This window comes from Ctenopharyngodon idella, chromosome 19 (assembly GCF_019924925.1).
Source record: "Ctenopharyngodon idella isolate HZGC_01 chromosome 19, HZGC01, whole genome shotgun sequence".
NCBI lineage: Eukaryota > Metazoa > Chordata > Actinopteri > Cypriniformes > Xenocyprididae > Ctenopharyngodon > Ctenopharyngodon idella.
In genome coordinates, this window is record NC_067238.1 from 17447856 (window position 1) to 17472205 (window position 24350).

At 37.0% G+C, this 24350-nt stretch overlaps 2 protein-coding genes across 2 annotated transcripts; both read left to right on the forward strand.

Moving 5' to 3' along the window:
• Positions 1-4186: 4186 nt before the first annotated feature.
• Positions 4187-11521, forward strand: mturn (maturin, neural progenitor differentiation regulator homolog (Xenopus)). Its single transcript, XM_051873271.1, has 3 exons — positions 4187-4560; positions 8613-8735; positions 9046-11521. Exons 1-3 carry the CDS (start codon positions 4390-4392, stop codon positions 9151-9153), a joined length of 402 nt encoding a protein of 133 aa, XP_051729231.1. The 5' UTR covers positions 4187-4389; the 3' UTR covers positions 9154-11521.
• Positions 11522-11891: 370 nt separating this feature from the next.
• znrf2a (zinc and ring finger 2a) lies at positions 11892-19113 on the forward strand. The gene is made up of 5 exons (XM_051873270.1): positions 11892-12398; positions 17636-17734; positions 17953-18058; positions 18243-18311; positions 18471-19113. The coding sequence occupies exons 1-4, from the start codon at positions 12119-12121 to the stop codon at positions 18298-18300; spliced, it is 543 nt and encodes a 180-aa protein (XP_051729230.1). The 5' UTR covers positions 11892-12118; the 3' UTR covers positions 18301-18311; positions 18471-19113.
• Positions 19114-24350: the final 5237 nt, after the last annotated feature.

Genomic DNA, 24350 nt, shown 5'->3' on the forward strand with positions numbered 1-24350 from the left:
CAGGATAAAAGGAAAGTATAAAAAATAAACCTGGTATAGCTGAACTGGAAATTAATTAAACATGATACAATGACTTTTTTTTGTCAGTGTTGACATACGGTTCGATCTAACCTGATCATCTTTTTCTAATATCAGCAGTTACAATTTCTATAGTTGAACCAGTAACTATTCCTGGATTATCCAACACTAGTGCATCTAAAGCAACATTGCCTATTTCAACCACTCCCTCTTCAGCTGCTTTTCATACAACTCAATCATCCACAACACCAACCACATCATCCACAACTAATGCAACATCTACCACAACAGCATCCTCAAAAGCCATATCAACTCTTGCTGGATCATCCACTGCTAGTGCATTTAATACAACAACATCTAAATCAACATCGCCTACTTCAGCAGCCTTTCATAATACAACTCAATCATCCACAACACCAACCACAACATCCACAACTAATGCAACATTTACCACAACAGCATCACAACCAACAGCTTCTACCTTGATTTCAGCCGGTTCTGTTTCGCTTAGTATAAGCGAAACATCCACAACAACATCATCCTCAAAAGCCGCATCAACTCTTGCTGGATCATCCACTGCTAGTGCATTTAATACAAAAGCATCTAAATCAATATTGCCTACTTCAGCAGCCTTTCATAGTACACCTAAACCACCCACAACACAGACCACAACATCCACAACTAATGCAACATCTACAACAACAGCATCACAGCCAACAGCTTCTACCTTGATTTCAGCCGGTTCTGTTTCACCAGCTTCTGCAAGTTCAACGCTTAGTATAAGCAAAACATCAACAGCCACATCAACTCTTGCTGCATCATTCAACACAACAACACCACAAACAACAGCCACAACCATACTCTCTTCAATTGCATCAAAAACTACAGCTGTTAGTGTAACCAATACATCAACCACTACAGGACCCACAACTAAAGTGCCTACAACTACTGCAAAAACAGTACCTGAGATAGTAACAGATCTGGAGTTTCACTCTTCTGACACATTTACGACCGCACTCAACAATTCAGAGTCTCAGGAGTTTAAGAATAGGTCTAAGCTGGTGACAGATCAGGTGAGTTAAAGTTACTGCCTCTCTAATGAAAATTTCTTGATTTTAAACCTGTTTTTAACACAAGAGATCATTTTTATTACCAACGCTTCACTGTGTAATAAAAAATTGCAATACCCTTTTTAATGTGACGTCTGTAATTGTTTGTTATTTGATACAGCTTGAAGATATCTACAAACCCAAATATGATAACTTTCTCAGAGCGATTGTCCAAGGATTCAGGTAAATACAGCATATTGCAATCATGCTTTTTGTGTGTGTGTGTGTGTGTGTGTGTGTGTGTGTGTGTACAGGTTTGGCTACTTAAGAGGACCAAATGTCCTCACTTATATAGTGAAATATTATGACAACCAACTAGTGAGGACATTTTATTGGTCCTCACTACTTAAAAAGGCTTATATAATCAGTTAAATCATGTTTTTTTTTTTAAATCTAGTGTTTTGCACATGTTTCTGTGATGGTTGTGTTTAGGGTTAGGTCATAGAAAATATCATTAACCCAATATAAATCAATGGAAGTCAATGAAATGTCTTCAGTAATATAGTGAAACAAACATGTGTATGTTTGTGTTTGGTGTGTGTGTGTGTATTTCAGACCCGGGTCAATCATCACGACAACACAACTAGTTTTCAGCTCCAACCAATCTGTACCATCCGGAAAAGAGATTTCAGACACCCTTTTGAAAGCAGTGGAAACAGGAAATATCAAACCACTGAATATAATTTCTCAAACAATTTCCGTCAATGGCTCCAGTAAGCACTATGACTCAATAGATATTCTTCTGTAACGTTAATATCATAGAAATACGGACAAGAAAAAGCTAATTTTTATAGTAACATTTTTCCCCATTTTGACTTGAATGAAGCGAAAAAGGTAAACAAGGTATATTTGATCCGTTCCAGCTAATTTGTTAATCTTTTTATTACAGCTTTTGCTACACCTGCCACTCCTTCCACAGATACTACAGCTTCAAGTGCATCAAAGATTGAATTACATCTGCTCCAAGTCACATGCCTCATTATTATGCCAAAAACACTGAGACTTTTCCTGTAGATTCCTTAACCATATATCAACCAAACTTGAGAGTTCAGCAAGACATGCTGTATTAAATTAAACAGCATATATATTATCTTATATTATATTTGCAATTATAGCACACTCTCAATTTAGGGTATTTAAAGATAAGCTTGATTTTGCACTGTTCCTCAAGAATATAATTCTTAAATTAAAAATTGCAAATATTCATTTAAATATAGGCTGTTTTAAAAAAATGGAATGAATTTCTATTTTCATGCTATCTTCTGGGAGGGAGAAGAGGATCTTTTCTGCATGTACTTCCTAATGTTTTTATTATTTCTATTATTATTTTCACATTTAAACATTGTAAAAGTTCGCTCAGCTGTTTTAAGTGTAAATACTGGTTATATTCTGTTTTGGTCTTTTTGTCATATTTTATTATAATCAAATAAACACTTTTATGTGTTTTTGTGGCCCAAAATATTTTGCCTTCCTGAAAAGACACACTTCACAAATGCCTTAAATGCTAAACATTGTGTCTTACTGTGCAATGTACAATATTCAAATGCAGCTAAGTTTACTTTTAGTTTTAGGTCACAAGCTTTTTTGTGGCTTACAGAATTTCATCTGGAAAACTGTAAACCGAGAACTGGCATTTTTGTGAAATGTTGAGAAGGGTTGACAATAAAAACATGACAGAGGTGTGTCACTCACTCAACACTGCTCCATGCTGCCAATGATCATTCTTTATGTCAAATGTCAATCAAGCTGTTTTGGTGTGAGGATGAGAAAACAGAAAAATAGACATTCTGCTACTCAAATGTTATAATCACCCATGAATGTTCTGAATGGTATGAGTCTGACCCTAAACTCCAGCACTGCAAACAGCACAGAGGGTCTGTATTAATGTTAACACTAAAGATAGCTATTAGAAATAACAAACATAATAAAATAGTTATTAGAATCCTCTTGGCCTAAATCCCCTGCTTATCATTGCTGCTTTTGGTCCAGAGCAGCCTAGAATTCAGTCGACACGCTCCTGTGAAATAACCTATGTAGACAATAACACACATTTAGTAGAAGGGAGATTCTTGAATTGTTTTAACTGGGTTTAACCCTGACCTTTTCTTGCACATTGAACCCAAGAGAAAACACCCTAGAAGTGGTTTTGCTTCGGGAAGCAGATTTTGGACTTTCAAAATGCATTCTAAAATCAAACTATAGGCCTACTTTGATCGTACAGTGTATTTCTCACATTAAAGCAATATACATTGATTTTTATTGACACTGTCGTAGTACTAGGATGGTAATGAAGGGTAAAAAAAACTTTGCAGGACTAATAAATTTATGATGCGTGTAGTAGAACATTATAGTATTCTGTTGCTTAAAATCTTAAGAGCCTAGCACTGTACCTTTAGCTAGCTTCTGCGCATGTGCGTGAGTGCGATGGAGAAGTCCGGCATCTTTTTAAATAAAGTTCATTTTCATAACCTCAACATCTGCCTTCACACTTGTTATACAATAACGATGAAGCTCCTTCAATAAAACAACATATTTCTTCTTAACTACTGTTTTCTTAGCATTATTTTCGGGGGGAAAAAGGTTAGGAATATTTTTTATTCACCAAAACATTTCTTAAATGTTCTTACATTTTTCCTTAAGATTGTTCTTAAGACAAAACTTAAGAAAAAATTAAATTTCCGAAAAGAATATTCTTAAAAATCATCGTAAATTTATAATTTTTACTATTATATTTTCGTGAATCTGGCCCACTGCTCCAAACCAAACACTGGACTAATGGCGCCCTCTAGTGGAACACAATAGATACAACTTTACACTGCCATTTCAAAACACACACACACACACACACACACTCACAAACACACACACACACACACACACTAATAATAATGTTAATAATAATTTATATTTAATACATAGCATCAAAATGGTATAATTATTTATATATTTTTGAACAGTTGAGAAAACGGGTGTCTCTTTAGAGATGGTTCCTTATGAAGAAGATGATGACGAGGGGCGCATGTGTTGTCATGTGACGTCATCCTGCTAGAGGACAGGCGTTGTTCTCCGCACAGGAGGGCTGAACCGGGTCCGGTCTTTTAGGTCCAGTTCAGGAAGACTAAAATTACAGGCCGATATGAGACAGTGAGACCACATCTGAAGCAGAATCATCTCTAATCACCATGACGACGCAGCGTTAGTGCTCAGCATCCGCAGCATCAGCATCATCCGCGGCTCAGGTGCGCCGAGTCCGTCAGGAAGGATGGAGTTTAAAGAGCTGGTGGACACCGCCGAGAAATGGTGCTCCGGGAACCCCTTCGAGCTGATCTTCGCCGAGGATGTGGACGAGAGGCGGCTGGACTTCTACGCCGAGCCCGGGATCTCGTTCTACGTGCTCTGCCCGGACAATCTCACGGGAGGAACCGATAATTTTGTAAGTATGACATAATCGAGTAATATCCTCGGGGGGAGGGGGAACTGTGCGCGCGACCGAGTGTGTGTGTGTGTGTGTGTGTGTGGATGCTGCTGTGTTCTAAATAGTCTCAAAAGTACCATGGTTTTTGGACATGCTACTATGGTATTAGCATGGTTATTATTAGACACAGGGTAATACTATGCTATTCATTGGAGTACTACGGAAATATGAAGATGGAAATCATTCAATAACGCGTTGTATGTTGTGTGTACTATCACTGTATTGCCGATATACTTTTTTTTTTTTTTTCGTGCGTTTTAAGGCCTTTATCTGAAAGCCAATGAAATGATGTCACTGTTTTGTTGACTGCAGTAATTTCTCTACACATGCTTGGCTGGATTTTTTGGATGCTGTAGGGTTGTAGGATGCGTCTGCCAACAATTACATTTTTATAAGTCTAATATTCAGTGTGTAGACTGATGCATATGTTCTGGTCAGACAGGCATGGGTCATTGTTGCATCAGCAGCACCATTTTGGGGCCATGATGTGGTCTAAAGCTGCACAGTTCACCAGACACTCATTGAGGGATAAATAGTGCAGATATTCTCTGTTTTTTTGGTGTTGTGATGTAGTAAAAACACATGCTGGATTGAATTAATGCTCCCCTTGCGCATGTCTGTTTGAAATGAAGCACAACAGTTTACTGTAGTTCCCCTCACATCACATCACATGATCAGACCGCATCACCCTGCACCAGAGTCCCAGAGCTCACTAAAATATCAGTGCATGCAGCAGCAGGACAGGGCTCTAATTACTCAGACTGATCAATACAGAGTTCAGCAGGAGCACTGAACGGGAGAGAGAGATTTTACTGTATTAAAAGCTAAAAATACAGTATAGGGCCAGAAGTCTGAGATTACATTGAAAATCTAGGATTGCTGTCCATTTAAATCTAGAAATAAACAGGATTTTAAGTTTTTTTTTTTAAATTAACCTGTGCATAATAAATTAAGTAGATTAGCGTAAGTCATTTGCCAGTTTAAAGGGGACCTATAATGCCCCTTTTACAAGATGTAATATGTTGTGCCCAGAATGTGTCTGTGAAGTTTCAGCTCAAAATACCCCACATATCATTTATTATAGCTTGTCAAATTTGCCCCTATTTGGGTGTGAGTAAAAACACGCCGTTTTTGTGTGTGTTACTTTAAATGCAAATGAGCTGCTGCTCCCGGCCCCCTTTCCAGAAGAGGGCGGAGCTTTAACAGCTCACGCTTCGGTTGCTCAACAACAACAAAGCTGGAGAATCTCACGCAGCCAAAATGAGGATTGTCAGTAACGGTGTTCAGCCTTACATTGTTCAAACTGGAGTCGACACTGATGGACAGACTCAGGAAGAAGTTACAACTTTTAGAATGAAACTGGACGTTTCTGAATGGTTAGTGGATAAATTTATGTAGTTGCTGTGGAGTTGATTCAACTCATCATCTGCATGTGCCATCATGTTAATCTTTTGTGCAAATCCAGTGTTGAATTGACCCTCGTTTGTGAAGCAGTCCGGCGTAAAATGACGGCATAGTAACAACACTCTACTACAACAACTCTTCCTCTTCTCTAAAGCAGCCCAACATGGCCTCACCCCTTTTGTTGCGTGTTCTCGGGGGCGGGGTTTATGTAAATTTTAGGGTTAGTGATGTCACCAAAACGGGAAGAAGCTCGTTGTAGTCCCTACCAGCCGTTTGTTGTAGTCCTTAAAAAAGCGATTTCTGTAAAAGAAAATATCTCCCTTTGCATTGAACTTTAAGTGTCGTAACTTTGCAGATGATGTTTATGCTCAAACAGCAACATTACACACTAACTAAAGTTAAAAATGTCAAATCATAATCAACCACCCCTTTAACTTTTCACTCAGATTGTTATGATGACAATATAATATTTAACAAAATACTAGAAAAGAATGCAAAAAGAAGCATTTTTGCTAGTGGTCTCAGATGTTTGGACTCCACTATATAAAATGCTGGCAGGTGATTGATAATAGCTGTTTAGACATTGTTTTAGCAAGCTTGCATTTGGTGGTAACACTTTACAATAAGGTTTAATTTGTAGTTAATTACATTAGTTACATGAACTAACAAGGAACAGTTGCATTTTTATAACCAATGATAACAAAGATTGATAAATACTGTGTAACTAATGCATTGCTCATTGTTAGTTAATATATAACCAACGATTACTAATAGGACCTTATTGCAAAGTGTTACATTCAGTCTGGCTACATTCTGGTGACTTCTTGTACATTCTTGTACTTTTCACTGTCCATTTGGAAATATGTTGCATAATGAAAGTGAAAGGGGTTTGTGAACAGCCACTAATGTTGATTTTTGAATTAAATATTTAAATGAAATGACATTTTAACAGATTATAAGAATGCTGCCTTGTCAGTACTCAGTTGACTACTACAACTGAGCTGAATTGATTTGAATTGGTTTGGCTTTGGAGGTTTTTCCTCTCTGTTCCTGCGAGCTCTGGACAGATGCATAATCTCTGAAATCAGTCAAAGAAAGTTTTCTTTCCATAGCTTCAGGCATTTCCTCACAACACAGCTTGAGCTGAGATCTCTGGAGAAAGACAGAGTATGTAGAATTTGTTCACCACATGTTGACGTTCCCTGTTGAACAGACATTAGGGTGGGACATATCAATATTAATAGACCAGTAGTTGAGCATTTTAATTATTTTAAACTTTAAAATACTTTAGTTTTTTCTAGTACACATGCACGTAGATGATAGCCTCAAAGTGACATGGACTAACAGCTATAAAACTTTTGATTTGATGAGGTTTGAGATCATCATATATTTTCCTGTGAGGTTCAGAGAAACCAGAACGATTGAAATATCAGCACATGAAATATCAGCACAATGTCATGTCCTTCCAGTGCATTTTAGAGAGCATTTAGAGCAGCACACATGCACTAAAACTGTCCTTATATCATTTTGCATTAAGTGTACAGCATTCAACACACAAAACTTTGATTTATGTTAGTTATAACAGCACAGACTTCAACGTTTATTGTTATTGCTCTCTCATATACTCTGAATGCCAGTAAAATAACCGTAAACAAACAATAAACAACAGAAATGTATTGTATATCACAATTAATTTGACTTTTGCTAATTGACACCATAAGGTTCTACACACATGCACAAACTGACAGTGTAAACTTATTTAGTTTTAGAACTCTGTCTATTGCATTGTATTTGAATCGTTTCTATTTCCTCATTGAACATTTTTCTCTAATGCCGTTTGGAAGGAGAAGATTATTTGGGCCATCTACTGAAAAACGGTCCCTCTCGCTCGGATAAATATAACGGGACAAAGAGTTTTAGTGTCCCAGATTCTCTGCAGGAAGCTCAACTTTGACGACTTCAGAGAATTCCTTTTATCCATATACTGTATGTACCTATTTTATAAATGCAGAAATAAATATACCAGGGAGTTTGTGTTAATAAATATATTTTTACTTGTGCATATTTGTAGTCTGATTTTCCAAAGGAGATCGGTGCTGATATATTCATTGCATATCATTGCATATGATTTCTAGATGTGTAAACGTTTGTCATAAACATGTAAAACACTGTTTAGTGGGCTTTGCGACTCCATGGAGCAAAAATATAAAAATTAGACTCATGCATTTGGCAGACACTTTTATACAAAGTGACATTCAAGGTATATATGTACTGTATATATAAGTTCATTCATTCCCTGGGAATTGATTCGAACCCATGACCATGGCATTGCTCGTGGCATGAGCTACAGAAAAATAAAAAACACCAGGTTTAGTTAAATAAGTATTTAAAAATAAAGCAGTTTTGAAATATGGTTTAATAAATATTTATGCACAAACACATATAAAATAAAATCTTAAATAAATATCAAAATTCTAAATAACAAAGATGAATCTAAATCTGTCTCAACTATAAATCTAAATGTTAAATGTTGCGCTGAATATTTGGATTTCTGTGAAACTGCTGGTGAAATGATGTGTTTAATCTAATCCTGTGTGTGTTTTCAGCATGTGTGGAGCGAGAGCGAGGACTGTCTACCGTTCCTGCAGCTGGCGCAGGACTACATCTCCTCCTGCGGGAAGAAAACACTGCTGGAGGTGCTGGACAAAGTCTTCAGATCCTTCAGGCCTGTAAGTCTCTCTCACTTCACATTTATCAAGAATAATAAACAGAATGAACAATTATTCAGCTGTGTATATTTCATTAGTCCATGTAACATTTGCCAAACACATTATTATAAAATTAATTTGATGGCAGACACGGGTGTGTGTATGTTGCCTATTTCAAACGTGGCTCATTCAATCTGATTTTAGAGCCAGAGCTGTTTACAATCTTCTAATGGAATGTCTGGAATATGTTGCATCTGAACATTCTATTTTGTTCTGTTCTGGTTTGATTCTATTCTCTTCTGTATGGAATGACTGTGAAACTGTCCTGCAGCTCCTGGGTCTTCCAGATATTGACGACGACACATTTGATCAGTATCATGCAGATGTGGAGGAGGAACCAGAGCCAGACCACCAGCAGATGGGTGTGAGCCAGCAATAATGGCCAGCAGTGAGGCTCGGCGCTGGGCCACCGTCTCTGCATCAAGCCCTGCTCTCCTAACCTTACTCACCTGGCTCTTCTCCTTACACACACACACACACACACACACACACTGCACCATTACACCCTTTAATATTTGGACAGCTTTTCCTGCACCCTGATTTTAACTCAAATGATCATGTTATTTTGATCTATATTATTTGTCATGTCGTGATAACTCTCATCACATTCAAGCAGAGTTAAAACAAACATCTCATTCCCAGCTTCCTAAAAAATCTCCCTAACCCATCATGTGACTGGAGGTAACATCATAAGGTAGTAAATATGTTCAGAATGGAATACTGCATACAGCTGCATTGTTGTCACATGATTATGTTGCATGTTTAATTCAGCATGTGGTGTGTGGTTCTCATCTTCAAAAATTAGGATATTTTGAATCTAATGTGTTAAAAACATCTTAGTTCTTCATAGTCTAATCAAATTTTTAAAAATTGCAATGAATATCAGTTCCTATTCATTCATCAAATTGCAAATGGAAGGTAAACGCATAGCATTATGGGATACAGTCTGTAGCTTCAATACTTCACATTTTGATAAATGTTGTATATCATCAGGATATTCCAAAATTAACATTATATACTGCAAATTAGTAAGAGTAGTATGCTATTCTGAACATAATAATTGTGAATTTGCTCAAGTTGAATAATTAAAGATGACATCATAAGAAAAGTCTTTATTTTTGGGGGGAATAATGTGCACCAATGAATACGTCACAATAAGACCAGGAAAATAAGAAAAATTAAATAACGTCAATTTTGATTTCATGTTGGCTGTAGAGAATCTAGATGTTGATTGTGGATTTATTGTACCCTTGAATGAGACATTTAACCCTGGGTCACTTCTTTAGGATTGTACTTGTATTGAAATGTACTTTAAATCACTCCTAAATGACAAATAACCAAAGCTGATTGCAAGCGCAAATGAAGTATCTGTGGTTAAGGATCATATTAAAGAAGAAGATCAGAAGTCTGATAATCACTGAGACAGGTTATTGTGTTTTTGGGTGGGTGAAATTTTTAACAATCCCCTCTTATTTTAATCCTCTCTTTGCCTTGATTGTCTTTTGATTGTATTAATCAACATTGTATTTAGTCCTCTGAGTTAAGAAAGCTCAACTGTGAGCTTAACCAGAGAAAGGTCAAACTGTGTATCTAAGTCAAGAAAACAAGTTCTGTTCTACACTCTTAAAATAAAGGTTCTTCGGTGAATCCACTTCTTATCAAGAATCTTTTTTGGACTCATAGGGTTCTTGAGTTGTGATGTACTTCTTAAAAATTGATTAGGCCAGTTATGAAGTTCTTCAAATCACCGGAACTTTCCAGAATGTTCTTTTTAAGAACTAGGGAATGAAAAGTTGTTGACATTAAACTGTAAATCCCTGGATCTAACTGGAACCTTTATTTTGAAGGGTATATATCAGCTGGTCCATGTCACTGCGGTTCATGGTCATGTGACCTGATGTTGCCATGACCTCTTTAAAGCATCATTTATCTATCTGCTGTCTCATATCTCATGATGATGATGATTGAAGGACTGCACAGGCCGTGCCACAGCAGAGGTCAGCAGAGGCAGTGCGTGTTTCTCCAGGACAGACTGTACACTACAGTATGTGAATTTGCTGATGCTAAACTTCCGCTGTTTTCTGCTTCCATAGTGTCTTCCTGCACACGTCCAGTCTAAAGTCAAGCGTAGAGATGAATTATACCAACATTATATGGAAGTGTGTTGCTGAGATCAAAGCTGCTGTTTTTCTGACTGTCTTGTTATGTAACGGTTAAATCTCTGTACCAGATTGTGATTTTTAGTTTGTTTTGTTTGTCCCACAGTCTTCAGTGATAAACTTCTGCCACTTTTTGTTTTGATTCACATTGCTTAACCATATTTATGTAAAACGTATTTGTTTAAGTTTTTTGTCTTTATGTACTTCTGTAACAGCTAAAGCTCTGTATTGGATTTGTGATTTCTGTTTTATTCATATTATTTTAATATTATTATTTATATTATTTATTAATATTTATCTATTGTTTATTATAGCTTACCCTTTTATTATATTTATTTACTCACTCCTTTGTGTGTGTAAATCCATTTGTGGATGATATTTTAGTCACCTTTATAACTAATAATTTAATTTCTAAGAAGATTGTTCACAACCTACAATGTGGTAATTGGAAATATTGTTATTGATTTAGGTGAATATTGATCAGCCTGTTGTTTAGAGTCATTTAGAATTAAACTGGAGTAAACTTGTTTGGGTCAGCATGTACTGTAACCTAAAATTCAGCAATTAAATTTTAACCTTATGAGTGTATTCTGTATTTCCTAGCCCTAATTTCATCTCTGTGTTTTCATAATTATTGGACAAGCTGTAACCTTCTTCAGAAGATCACATGACAAGTTCTTGGACTTTGGTTGGGTGAATATTTGACATTAAATTTGCACGTAGTAAAACTTCTGACTAAACGCAACAAGGCTTTGAATGTTGTGATGTTTTGGTGTGATCATGTGAATGGGGTTGCAACTTACATATAAAGTCAGTAATTGAAGTAGGTGTTAATGACTACACTGAGTAGAAATATAGTAATATGACAAATCTATTAACAGATGCTTCAAATGATCAGAAGAATGAAGTATAATGAAGTATTTAATTGATTTGGGTGGCGCTAGAAAACAATTCAAGAGGAAGCATCAGCAGATCACGTGATCTTGGCGTCACTCTGTTTGAGTTTGCGGTGTGCTCTACAGGATTTACTCACATTATCTTTGGGAAGTGTGAAAAGTTGTTTGGTCTTGGCGCTTTTGCGCGTTTAATATATATTTTGCGTTTATCGGTTTTTATTTATTGCTTTTTGAGGCTGCAGGCTCAGTTTGTGGCTCCTAGGATTTTTAAAGACTGATATTATAAAGAATGGGTCCGAAACAGAGCAGTCCATCTGTGGGTGTTCGGGTCAGGTCTTACTCCGGTTCCGATATGAACAGCGGGAACGCTCGAGCTGCGGTTCTGCGCTATTACGCGGGCGGTTCGACTGGACAGATCGGCGAACGGGTCCAGTATTCACCGCACAGACCCAGTTCATTCATCCAGAGCGCTATTATCCCGACCAGCGGCCGGAGAGATGAGACAGACGGACAGCGAACACTGCTGATCGGCTCTTTACCTGCACACCTGACGCCTCACCTGCTGGGCGGTAAGAGCTGGGGCTATAGGCTATTATTAATATGCAATAACATGTATGCTTTTTAAAGTATTATAATGAATATTAATACATATATGGTATCATCATTATCACTATATATAATTTCTAATAATTATTTATAACGTAGCTAATACTCATAAGCGTTATAATATTAATCTTTTTGACCATATATGATTAAATACCTTATCATAGTCACAAGATCACATATGTATTATGAGATATTATAATGTTGCTTATTGGACATTTATTTTGATTATGATATGGTATAATGCCAACAGTTGTATCTTATTGGCTTAATATGGTTGTTCAACTTGTTTATATATTATAATAAAAGTCTTATGCATTAAAATATATTATAATGAATCTTGTTGACATTTTATGATGAATTAATTATAATCACATGGTCATGTAAGTATTATGATATATATATTATAATGTATAGCTTATCAATCTTATCATTAGGTCATATTTGATATGTGATTATGATATGGTAATTTAATGATGTCATTAAGTCCATGTATACATTATATTGTACCTTATTGGTCTTATACGATTACTTATTGTATCATATGACAATATTATAATCACAAATGCATTATAATATATCTTATTCACCCTATTGTAGGAGTTTATCATAGTAAGGTCATTAAAATATATTTTTATGTAATGTAGGATAGAGGGAGATCTCTAATACATCGATTTTAAGTTTTACAAGACCACCTTTGCTTGACTGAATATTTAATTTTAATCATTGGTATATGTGTGTGTTTCTGTACATCATGTTTTGAACAGTGTGATCTAGAGCAGAACTGAACACTGACTGTTTTGTTGTGGATTTTATGGTAACTATAAACACAGAGACTTACTCATACAAGAATTAGAGAACATGGAAATGGAGCACAGTTCTTTAACGGTGCAGATGTTTTTATGTTGACTGAATTACTCTGAAATATATATATATATATATAATATATATTGATTATAAATGAGTACTTTGCTGAAAGGTTTGTCTGTTCAGATTCAGGCCAGGTCAAGTATATAAAATGTGTGTTTTTGTGACCTTTGAGTTGCAATAAATATCAAACATTTATTGTGTTATGTGGAAGGTTACAATGGTTATTTAATATAATCTGATAATGACGGATTATATTAAATAAATCAGTCATGAATTTTCTGGTCATATGTAATGCATTGCTATTCATTATTTGACAGTTATTGTATTTGTTAACGAGACATTTATGAGCCATAGTTCCTGTTGAAATCCAAGTCGTGTTGGAAATTAACTATGAGCAAGTGTTTGCATGCCAGCTTTTTGATTTAAGGCACAGTCTGACCTACAAAGTGGCTATTTTTCTATGAAGTCATTTTAAAAGTTCTTCTGCTATTGTAATTGCAGCATCAAACCAAAATGAAAAAAAAAAAAAAAATCTAATTTAAAATAATGACTCGTTTCCCGAACACTGCTTCTGTCAGGTTAATGTGTTGAAAGTGTCACAGTGTTTATACTTTTTGGGAAATCAACCTACAAATGGTGTATTTACAGCAAAGATTGAAGGGACAATCTGCACTTACTGTGTCAAATTAGAGTGTGAAGGTCAAAGTGCAAGAGGCATATGTGTGTGTCATGTGTTTGCTCCAGATGCACTGTGTTCAGTAAGGCCCTGTTTACACCTGGTGTTAAGATGCGTTTTGGTCGATCGGATCACAAGTAGACGAGGGAGACACATACCCGTTTACACCTGGAGTTTTAATCTGTCTCTTTTGTCAACCTTCGACCACTTCTGTCCTGTTTTTTTCGAGTCTGTGGGGGTGTAAATGTATGGGGCTTTTTCAGATCTTTCAATCTAATGGACAAAATAAGCATATGAACATGACCGGAGACATGTTTTTCATGAATGTTTGAATAAATCTGTCATGAAAACAAGTTTTTAAATGTTTATATTTCAAAAAACAAATTGGAGTAAACATAATTTTTGTATACAAATCAGGTGTTCATTTTTAATATTATAGGTGTTCACCTTTAATATTATAGTACCAACTGACAGGCTTCCCTGTGTAGTAAGTGTTGAGATTTTTTATTTTTTATTTTTTTTATCGCTGTACATGTACAGTACCTAATGTATAAAAAATGAATCGATTTTGATATAAATTTAATTGAAATTGGACCTGAATCGAATTGAAATTTGTGTCAGTCCCCAGCCCTACACTAGACAGTGTTGTTTTAACAGCAGTAATCCTTAAGCAACCTTTGCCGTCATAACTCACTCAGGCATGTGTCTCAATTTGACCTTTAACCCCACACATCACCATAAAGTTCTCCTACAGACCTTGATTCCACTAGGCTACAAACACATAACACACATGTACACAGCTGACTTATGGATTGACTTCCTGTTGAGGGTGTTTGTGTCTGTAATCAGTCTTGAGCTGCTGCTGCGTGTCTGAAGGCGCCTTCCCGTGAATACACAGCTGACCTGTTTTTTGTTTTGTCAGTGCAGGCTGAGATTGATAAACGAGTGTGTGTGTGTATGTGTGTGTACACTGCAAAAAATGCTTTTCTTACTTAGATTTTTTTTGTCTTGTTTCCAGTCCAAATATCTAAAAATTCTTAAATTAAGAAGCATTTTCTAGACAAGTAAATTGTTGTCTTGTTTTCATAACAAATAAATCAAAATTAAGTGAGTTTTTCCTTAAAACAAGCAAAATAATCTCCTAATGGGGTAAGCAAAATAATCTTGTTTTTGGTTTTAAATAAGATTATTTTGCTTACCCCATTGGGAGATTATTTTGCTTGTTTTAAGGAAAAACTCACTTAATTTTGACTTATTTTTTTCTGAAAACAAGACTTGTCTAGAAAATGCTTCTTGATTTAAGAATTTTTAGATATTTGGACTGGAAACAAGACAAAAACTCTAAGAAAAGCATTTTTTGCAGTGTACTTGTACAATTATATTTGTGAGGACCAGTTCAATCAGAGTAAGAAAACTTTTGGCTGCTCCTCACTTTCTGTCACCGCTTTAAATTACTATTTGAGGGTTAAGACCTGGTTTAGGGTTAAGGTTAGAATTAGGTTAAGGGTTAGGCACTTAGTTGTGATGTTTAAAGGGGACATATAATGCCCCTTTTACAAGATGTAATATCAGTCTCTGGTGTCCCCAGAATGTGTCTGTGAAGTTTCAGCTCAAAATACCCCACAGATCATTTATTATAGCTTGTCAAATTTGCCCCTATTTGGGTGTGAGCAAAAACATGCCGTTTTGTGTGTGTCCCTTTAAATGCAAATGAGCTTCTGCTCCCGGCCCTCTTTTCAGAAGAGGGCGGAGCTTTAACAGCTTGTGCTTCAGTTGCTCAACAACAACAAAGCTGGAGAATCTCACGCAGCCAAAATGAGGATTGTCAGTAACGGTGTTCAGCCTTACATTGTTCAAACCGGAGTCGACACTGATGGAGAGACTCAGGAAGAAGTTACAACTTTTAGAATGAAACTGGATGTTTCTGTATGGTTAATAGATAAATTTATGTAGTTGTTGTGGAGTTGATTCAACTCATCAACTAGCATGTGTCGTCATGTTAATCTTTTGTGCAAATCCAGTATTGAATTGACCCTCGTTTGTGAAGCAGTCCGGCGGAAAATGACGGCATGGCAAAAACACTCTACTACAACAACTCTTCCTCTTCTCTAAAGCAGCCCAACATGGCCTCACCCCCTTTGTTGCTTGTTCTCGGGGGCGGGGTTTATGTAAATTTTAGGGTTAGTGATGTCACCAACCCGGGAAGAAGTTCGTTGTAGTCCCTACCAGCCATTTGTTGTAGTCCTTAAAAAGTTATTTCTTTAAAAGAAAATATCTCCCTTTGCATTGAACTTTGAGCGTTTGCAGATGCTCAAACAGCAACATTACACACTAACTAAAGTTAAAAAAGTCAAATCATAATCAACCACCCCTTTAAGGTTAGGGTAAGGGTCTAGGGATTGCATTATATCAATGAATGTCCTCCAAAAGGTGTGTGTGTGTGTGTGTGTGTGTGTGTGTGTGTGTTGTAACCCAGCACTCAAGTGTTTAGTCTCTGAGTAATAACATTTGCCCTACTTATCTAGTTAGTGATTTACAGGTCAATGCATAAATGATTTCTCACTTTTAAGCCGGAGTCTTGAGTGTTTGCAAAGAACAGAAAACCTGTTCAACACAGTTAAACTATCAAGACTGCTACAAATCTCATTACAAAAAGGACTGAATTTACTACTTTTTGTGTAGTTCTCAGTTTCTACTGTGCATGCACATCAGAAATGCATTATAATTAATATGCTTTCTGTATTGTATTCTGTTGCATAATTTATAAGCATATCTATCTTTACATTGATGTGTATATTGGGCTTTTCATGCACAGATTTATACACAATATGTTATAGTGATTCCCTTCAGCTTGTTGGAATGGATAAATATGATAATGATGATTAAAAGTGTTTTAGGTGGTTTATTCTTATGTAAGTACATTAATAAAGGGAGAGACAGGATACTCAGCACCAGGAGAGTCTTTGCGCACACGGCTTGTCTGTATAAGAGATCCAACGAATGCCTGCATTAAAAGCGAGGGTATTGCATGAGAAAAATGAAAGTTTACACTGAGTTTCAGTGACAGTACTACATTATATATAATGTTGAAAATAACATATAATGCAATTGGGAATGTTTGTGGGTCCTGAATGTCTGATTTTACCAGTAAAAAGGGCCTACATTATTTTAAATATCAGTGACAGAGTGCAAGCATATTCGTCAAACATAATTTTATTTTGGCTTATTGGGATAGTATCGAATCGTGACATGAGAGCACTGTTACACCCCTCTGAATGTGTGCAGAGGTTTCATGGTAATAATAATGAGCTTCACAACTTCATATGAACTTCACTGGAATTGAAATAAAACACACATGGTGGCAAATCCTGCTATACAGTCATTCAGCCATGTGCAGCTCGAACACGTGCTGTGGATTTTATATATCAGATATATTGTTCATATTGTATTGATAACCTTGTAATGCACATTACAGTAAATAGACTCACAGATGAAATGTCTTTTTTATAGCCATGTAATCTTATGATTGCTGTTCACTGAGAGGAAATAAAAAGTAGGTTTTGTTATCATTCAACTGACCTACATAATGCATGGAAAATAAATGACACAAATATGACAATAGTTAAGAATGAATTTTGTCTGTTCTGTTTGTTTCAGCTGGATTCGACTGTCCCGTCTGCTCAAAGTTTGTCTGCTCTGATGAAATAGATGTTCATTTGCTCATGTGTTTTTCCAAACACAGACTCTGTTATAATGGTGAGAACAACCTTCACTATCATTGGCCTGTTTCTGCAAACCTCTCAGATATGAAAACATATTTCACTTATTTCATACTGGACTGGCTTGTTTTTGTCCTCCACAGTCTATTTTAATGCTCATTTGTTTTGTTGTAGAACAGCGCCCTCATCTGACTCCTGCTGCTCTAAGATTCTCTGATGCTGATAGTGATGGTGTGATGTTTTATCTTTCTGTAGATGATGTTTTATCTCAGGACTCTGGTGAGTGTTCGATATGTCTGGATGACATGGTTCAGGGGGACACCATCGCTCGACTGCCCTGTCTCTGTGTCTACCATAAAGGGTATGAGAACGTTAACTAACACACAGTGTGTGAATTATACATTGACTTTCAGGGGGGTCAGTTTCAGTTTACCTGGTTGGACCAGAGCCCCCCAACTCAACACCCTCCTCCCTTTAGGCATATACACACTCATACCTGCTGTCATTTGTGTCTGTGTAAATCATCTGATCTTCTGCCCCTGCAGGTGTATTGATGAATGGTTTGAGGTCAGCAGGTCGTGTCCAAAACATCCTACAGATTAACATTCAGACAGGTCAGATGTTAGACACTTTCCACTAATAGAGTGATTTCAGATTACATACAAATCACATGTTTTTGTTGTGATGAGTGTAAATATGGCATTGTTTCATGCCCGATTGTGCCCTATTCATACCATATTCCACAAAAAAACTGTGTATTTTTACTTCTGCAGATATTTTGAGTAAAGAAGAGCAGCAAAAAAGGGCTCAGCTGATATTTTCTCCAGGATCTGAGCAGCTTTGACACTAGATCATGAATCCATCACCAACTGAAACCTTTAATATGGACCTAAAACCTGCTATGCCTAATCTGTATGAAAGCATGTGTATACTTTGCACAGTTCTGTTATCAGGCCTGAAGGCTGTTTAACAGTAATCAAGCTGCCATCTTTACCCATGATGCTTTTTAGAGATCAGATACTGAACTACAGTATTACTGCTTCATGTCCAGAAACACAGTGGTTTCATGATCCATCACAGTTTGAATGAATGTATTTTTTCCAACAGGACTTTCTGGTGAACTGTTATTTAATGGAAGAGTTTTGTTTTAATCTATAGAGGAAGATAAATGAGATTATTTTTTTGTACACTTTTAATTTTTGCAAATACTTTACAAGAAATGCATCTTTTAATGGTTATTTGTGTGTTTACTGATATGATGTCTTTGTGCTGTAATTTTTTTCAATGTGTTGCTGTGTATATAACGGGTACTTGTGATGAACAAAATCATGTATAATAATCTCTATAATATTCCCATGAGTTATCTCTTCAAGCATAAATCCGTCATTATAAATTAAAAGGGCTCTGGGATGTAAAGATGTCTGTCTTGTTCTGCTTTGTGTGACCATTATTCTGTTCGTGATTTTGTGCTGTCATATTCACATAATTTCACAGCTCTCAAAGTGTGCAGAGTGGTTGGAATCCAGTATTATAAAAATGCCTAAAACCGCAAAAGAGAAGAACCGTCTCACTTACTGTACTGTTTACGAACATAAACACATGCTTTCGACTCCATCTACTAGAAAGCAGCAATTTTTTCTTTTCTTTTTTTGTTATTAGAGTTGTAAAAATTTCAAAAGTGGTATTATCTGGCCTGCAAAATCCCGGTGTTCCTACAGTGACAAATTTCTTATGTCATATTCACTTATTTGTTCAGTAGCATATGAGAACTCGATTTATTGCCCCCTCAAATAACTGAACTTAATTGTAACCCATATGCTACTGAAATTAAACTTCTATGTTTCTTATTCAATATCTTCACAAGCTCGTCACACTTATAATCCCCCAAACCTGTCTTTATTGACATTATTCTTTGCCAACATAGAATCATAATGTTTTTATTTTTTTTATTTGTATTGATTACTTATAAAAACTGATGAGTTATTAGTTTGTGTGAACTGGATTAGCTGGAAAGTTCTTTCGAATCCAAACAGTTTTTTTCCTTATAGCTGCCAACAACGAAAGTGAAAGTAGATTGTGTTTTATATGCATGGCTATTTTGTTTTGCCTGAACCATTTTACACCAGAGCTTAACGTTATTTACATCGAAGAAAACTAAGCAAAAAGTGTCTAACATTATTTTTTATTAGTTGTTAATGTAGGAATTTACGTGCACTGGATGGGAATTAAATCATGAGCATGCCGAGAACCTGTGCCTGGTACAGTATAATATCAAGAGTCTTCATTTAATGTGTTTTAAGAGACTTCCGCATTAACCGTAAAATACAAAACTTATAGCCTACATTAAGTAACGAAACATGGGCATCTATCTTCATATTATTAACCTATTTAATTGTCTTAAAGAAATAGCCTATATATATATATATATAGGTTAAGGAACAGATTAAGGAACATTAGCTACTACTGATCCCCAGTATTGTAACGTTGTTAATTTCTGTAATGTTTTGTAAACGTCAGTATCGTTTATATAGGCCTATCGTCCGTCAAGCATTGTAATGATTAGGTAGAGCCGGACGCAGTGTGGAAGGGTTGCCAACCGTTCTGTATAATCGTCCCGTAGGCTATTTAAGGCATCAATGAAGCGTTTCGTATGAAAGGCATACGGAACGCAGTTTGTCCCGTATTCTCAGGCATACGCTCTAAATTGAGAATTAATCATTACTTTGAGATAAATTTGCGAACATAACAGTCGCGGAAGGCTTTAAGACCAAGCAGACTCCTCTGCCGGCTGGTCGCTCCTGCTTCACAGCGAGCGGGTCTCGCGCTAACGGCAAATCCCTTTCACTGTTCGCGTTTTGATTTCAGAAGTGGAAGTGGATGTGCGTCTTATGCGAATGAGTCCCAGGACTTGAATATGAATAAGATATTATTACTAACATGCAGACAAAAATGGTAAAAAAAAAAAAAAAAAAAAAACAAAAACAACATTTCTATAATGACAACAACAGCACTATATGCGCTCCTCCATCATTTTGACTTGCATTGCGGATCTATTTCAAAAATGTCAAAAAACGGCTTTTTAACACAGTCTACGTTTGAATTCGACCGATTCTATGCATAGTTATTTTCTGGTTGTTAAGTCAGTGCTCTCTTCAACAATAAGAGAGTATGGTCCACTTCCTATATCCTCCAGAAGGTCTTCATGCACTGCTGGTCCTATCACTGAATTAATTGGTGCTGTGCATTTCATTCGATGTAAACTAATACCTTTCTTGGAAATTTCTTGCACAACACTTCCTATATGATCAACAGTTAAAGAGTTTGAGTGGCAAGTGTGACGGTCTTGCCTGGGTGGTCTTACTGCTGAGCTGCACAATGGAGAACACGTAGAAATAAGGAAACTGCACGGAGAATTAAAATCACTTCCACAGCATGTCTCATTATCTCTGCTGTTTATTTAAAACAGTTCTTTCTTTTTTTAGTCTTTTCAAATCAATTAGATCTTTATGCGTTGTGATCGTATAGTGTTAACAATTTTTCAATTTGACAACTTCAATAGATATTTCAATGAATTGATCACAAATAAATGAAAAACTGAACATTTCAATTCAATTAAGTTCAATTCAAAGGGTAAACATCCCCACCTAGCGGTGAACATATACAATTCCATTTGAACAATTAATTAATACATTAAACATGAAAACAACACATCTTACAACATACCTGCACAATGGAGAACACGTAGAAATAAGGAAACTGCACGGAGAATTAAAATCACTTCTACATAAAACAAAGACAATGCACAAATTAATTACGACTAGGCCTCGTAATACAAACTAAAAATAACAACATAAAACACCTCATTCGACGCCAAACACATATCAACAGTTCTACAAGAAGTTCATTGCAGGATAAATCAGCAATAAAGCAGTTAGTTATGTGTTTTTAATCATTTTAACTTATAATTCTCCGGCTGCTGAAAATGTGCGACTTACCCACAGCATGTCTCATTATCTCTGCTGTGGGCGGTCCCTATTTCACGTGCTATATGCCATCACGCAGCAGACAGATGGCGCTGTCCCCATTTATGCATCAATTTAACACTTTTACACACCGTTACATGCACCCCCCTTAAATTATGCTAAACTGGGGAAGCGCCTATACAATAGAAAACTTAACACAAGAACTAGAAAAGGGAGAGAGAGAGGAAAAAAAACAAAAAAAACAAAGATGACAGTGTGAATGTCCTTGACACATTTCAGCATAAATGTCAATTACAAAATTCCTCCATAGGAAGTATGCAAGAATGGACCGGTACCAAAATCCAGACTTGACACAGACTTAAAGAGATGCCCTAAACACCTCTCTTTACATACACAATTCAAGGATGAAAATGACTTCTTAAAAGACAATCTCGACTCAAAATGTCAAAAGCCAACTTATAAGTTAACCATGAAAAAGGCTTTTCACCACATCAAGAAGAGAAATCACTGAAGGTGATGAATCATGCACAATCTGACTATTCATCTCACAGATCAATCTTTGTGGAGGTTTAATGGTCCTACCAGCCCTAGTACTAATTGTGTCTGTATGAATGAGTTTTGGTTGATTGCAAATTACAGGGTCAACTGTATCCGGAACAGGGTTATTGACTACATGTGAAAGTGGAAAAACTGGCAGGGTCAAGGAGTGCTGAGAGGAACTCTGATCTAACTCATCATCAAGAGGTAGTCCTTCATCCAACAAATGCGGGACATCACTTCCCTGTTCAGTGCATACAGGGCTACTATGGGTCTCAGAGTCAGCTTTTGAATTGGAATTGTGTACATCCAAAGAACACTGAATTTCAGACAAATTAACTGAATCATTGACACTATCAGTGCAGCTGTGCTGATCAGACTGCATAACCCAGTGAGCTGTTCTCTTATCACTCTCGGGATGATCAGGCAAGTCCATAGTCGAATCACTTGAATGGGACTTGGATGGTAAATCGACTCCATCTTTGTACAGAAAGTTAACAGGGAGTAAGAGATTCCTGTGCACAGTCTTTTCTCTGCCTGTTTCAGTGTCTCTTATCCGATAGACATTAATGGGTGATCTCACTGACATCACTTCGTAAAGGCTGGACTCCCACTTGTCTGCAATTTTCCGTTTGCCACGCTCACCACGGTTTGCCAGAAGGACTCTGTCACCAACGGTCAAAGGTGATCCTTTCACTTTACGATTGTAGATCCTTGCATGCCGAGCTTGCTCAGTAGAACTGTGCTTCTGTGCAATTTTCGCAGCTTCGCCGAGATCACATTTGAGCCTGGATACGAAATCTGAATATTTCACAACAGCATCATCCTTGAGAACATGTTGAAACATCACATCGATTGGAAGACGTGGAACTCTCCCGAACATAAGATAGAAAGGTGCAAAGCCTGTGGTCTCGTGAACGGTGCAGTTATAACAGAATGTCAGCATCTGCAAAGACTGTGGCCACTTGGCTTTGGACTGAGGAGGTAAGGCTCTTATCATGTTCCCTAAGGTTCTGTTAAAGCGTTCTGTGATCCCGTTTCCCATCGGGTGATAAGGAGTGGTGTGCGATTTCTTGACACCTGACATATTCAACAACTCCTTCATTAATTTGCTCTCAAAACTTGGACCTTGGTCCGAATGCACTCGCCGAGGGAATCCGTAAACACAGAAGAGACCATTCCATAGATGATGAGCAACCTGTTTTGCAGACTGGTTCTTGCAGGGAAAAGCGTAGGCTAATTTAGTGAAATGGTCTGTAGCTACCAAAACATCCACACTCTTGTCACCCCGCTCTGCTGTCCAGAAATCGATACAGATGAGTTCCATTGGCTCAGAGGTACGTATGTTCTCAAGAGGAGCACAATCTTTCGGTTCAGGAGTCTTTCCTACAATACATCGCATGCAGTTCCTTACATAATTTGCTATGTCAATGTCCATGCCTATCCAGAAGAACCGTTGTCTGGCCAATGAAAGAGTCCTGGAGCGCCCTTGATGACCAGCTGCATCATGCAGACCATGAAGCACTTGTTGTTTCAGAGCATCTGGGACAATGAATTGATGCAACTTTTTGTTCATTTGATTGTCTCTTTTGACTTTGAAAAGCATGCCGTCTCTGATGGTAAGTTTATTCCAATGCTTCAGAAGCTTTAAGACAGAACGAGGCTCACTAGCACGTTCACGCTTGTCAGGACGTCGATGTCTCTGAACATAAAAGAGTGCTCTACTCACAGCGGTGTCCTGTTCTTGTGCAGCTGAAAGTGTGCTCACATTGAGTGCGGCAGTCTGGTCCACATCAAGGAAGTGTGGAATGGAATCCACACCCATGAATTGTCCTACACCACCAGAACAATGCGCGTCCAATACAGCAGCAACATCCTGTGAACTCAAAGCACCTGCTGTTGTCTGACATTGACTGCCAACTCCAGTCGATCCAGGAGAATTGTCAGCAGGACTCAATACTTGACAGTTCGTGGTAAGTCGAAAAGAATCCTGGACGACTTGATCTACAACTCCATCAACCTGACTGAGCAAAGACTGGTAAGGTTCAGTTACGATCCGATGGCTTACACTGGACTGGACAAAAGGTTCCCTGCTCAACGCGTCTGCGACTATGTTCTTAGAACCAGGAACAT

What these genes read in the sequence shown, in the direction of transcription:
- mturn (XM_051873271.1), top strand. Translation starts at nt 4,390, where the DNA reads ATGGAGTTTAAAGAGCTGGTGGACACCGCCGAGAAATGGTGCTCCGGG. An exon ending in CGGGAGGAACCGATAATTTT is followed by an intron (nt 4,561 to 8,612) that starts GTAAGTATGACA and finishes GTGTGTTTTCAG; the next exon opens with CATGTGTGGAGCGAGAGCGA. An exon ending in TCTTCAGATCCTTCAGGCCT is followed by an intron (nt 8,736 to 9,045) that starts GTAAGTCTCTCT and finishes ACTGTCCTGCAG; the next exon opens with CTCCTGGGTCTTCCAGATAT.
- znrf2a (XM_051873270.1), top strand. Translation starts at nt 12,119, where the DNA reads ATGGGTCCGAAACAGAGCAGTCCATCTGTGGGTGTTCGGGTCAGGTCT. An exon ending in GACGCCTCACCTGCTGGGCG is followed by an intron (nt 12,399 to 17,635) that starts GTAAGAGCTGGG and finishes TGTTTGTTTCAG; the next exon opens with CTGGATTCGACTGTCCCGTC. An exon ending in CTCTGTGTCTACCATAAAGG is followed by an intron (nt 18,059 to 18,242) that starts GTATGAGAACGT and finishes CTGCCCCTGCAG; the next exon opens with GTGTATTGATGAATGGTTTG.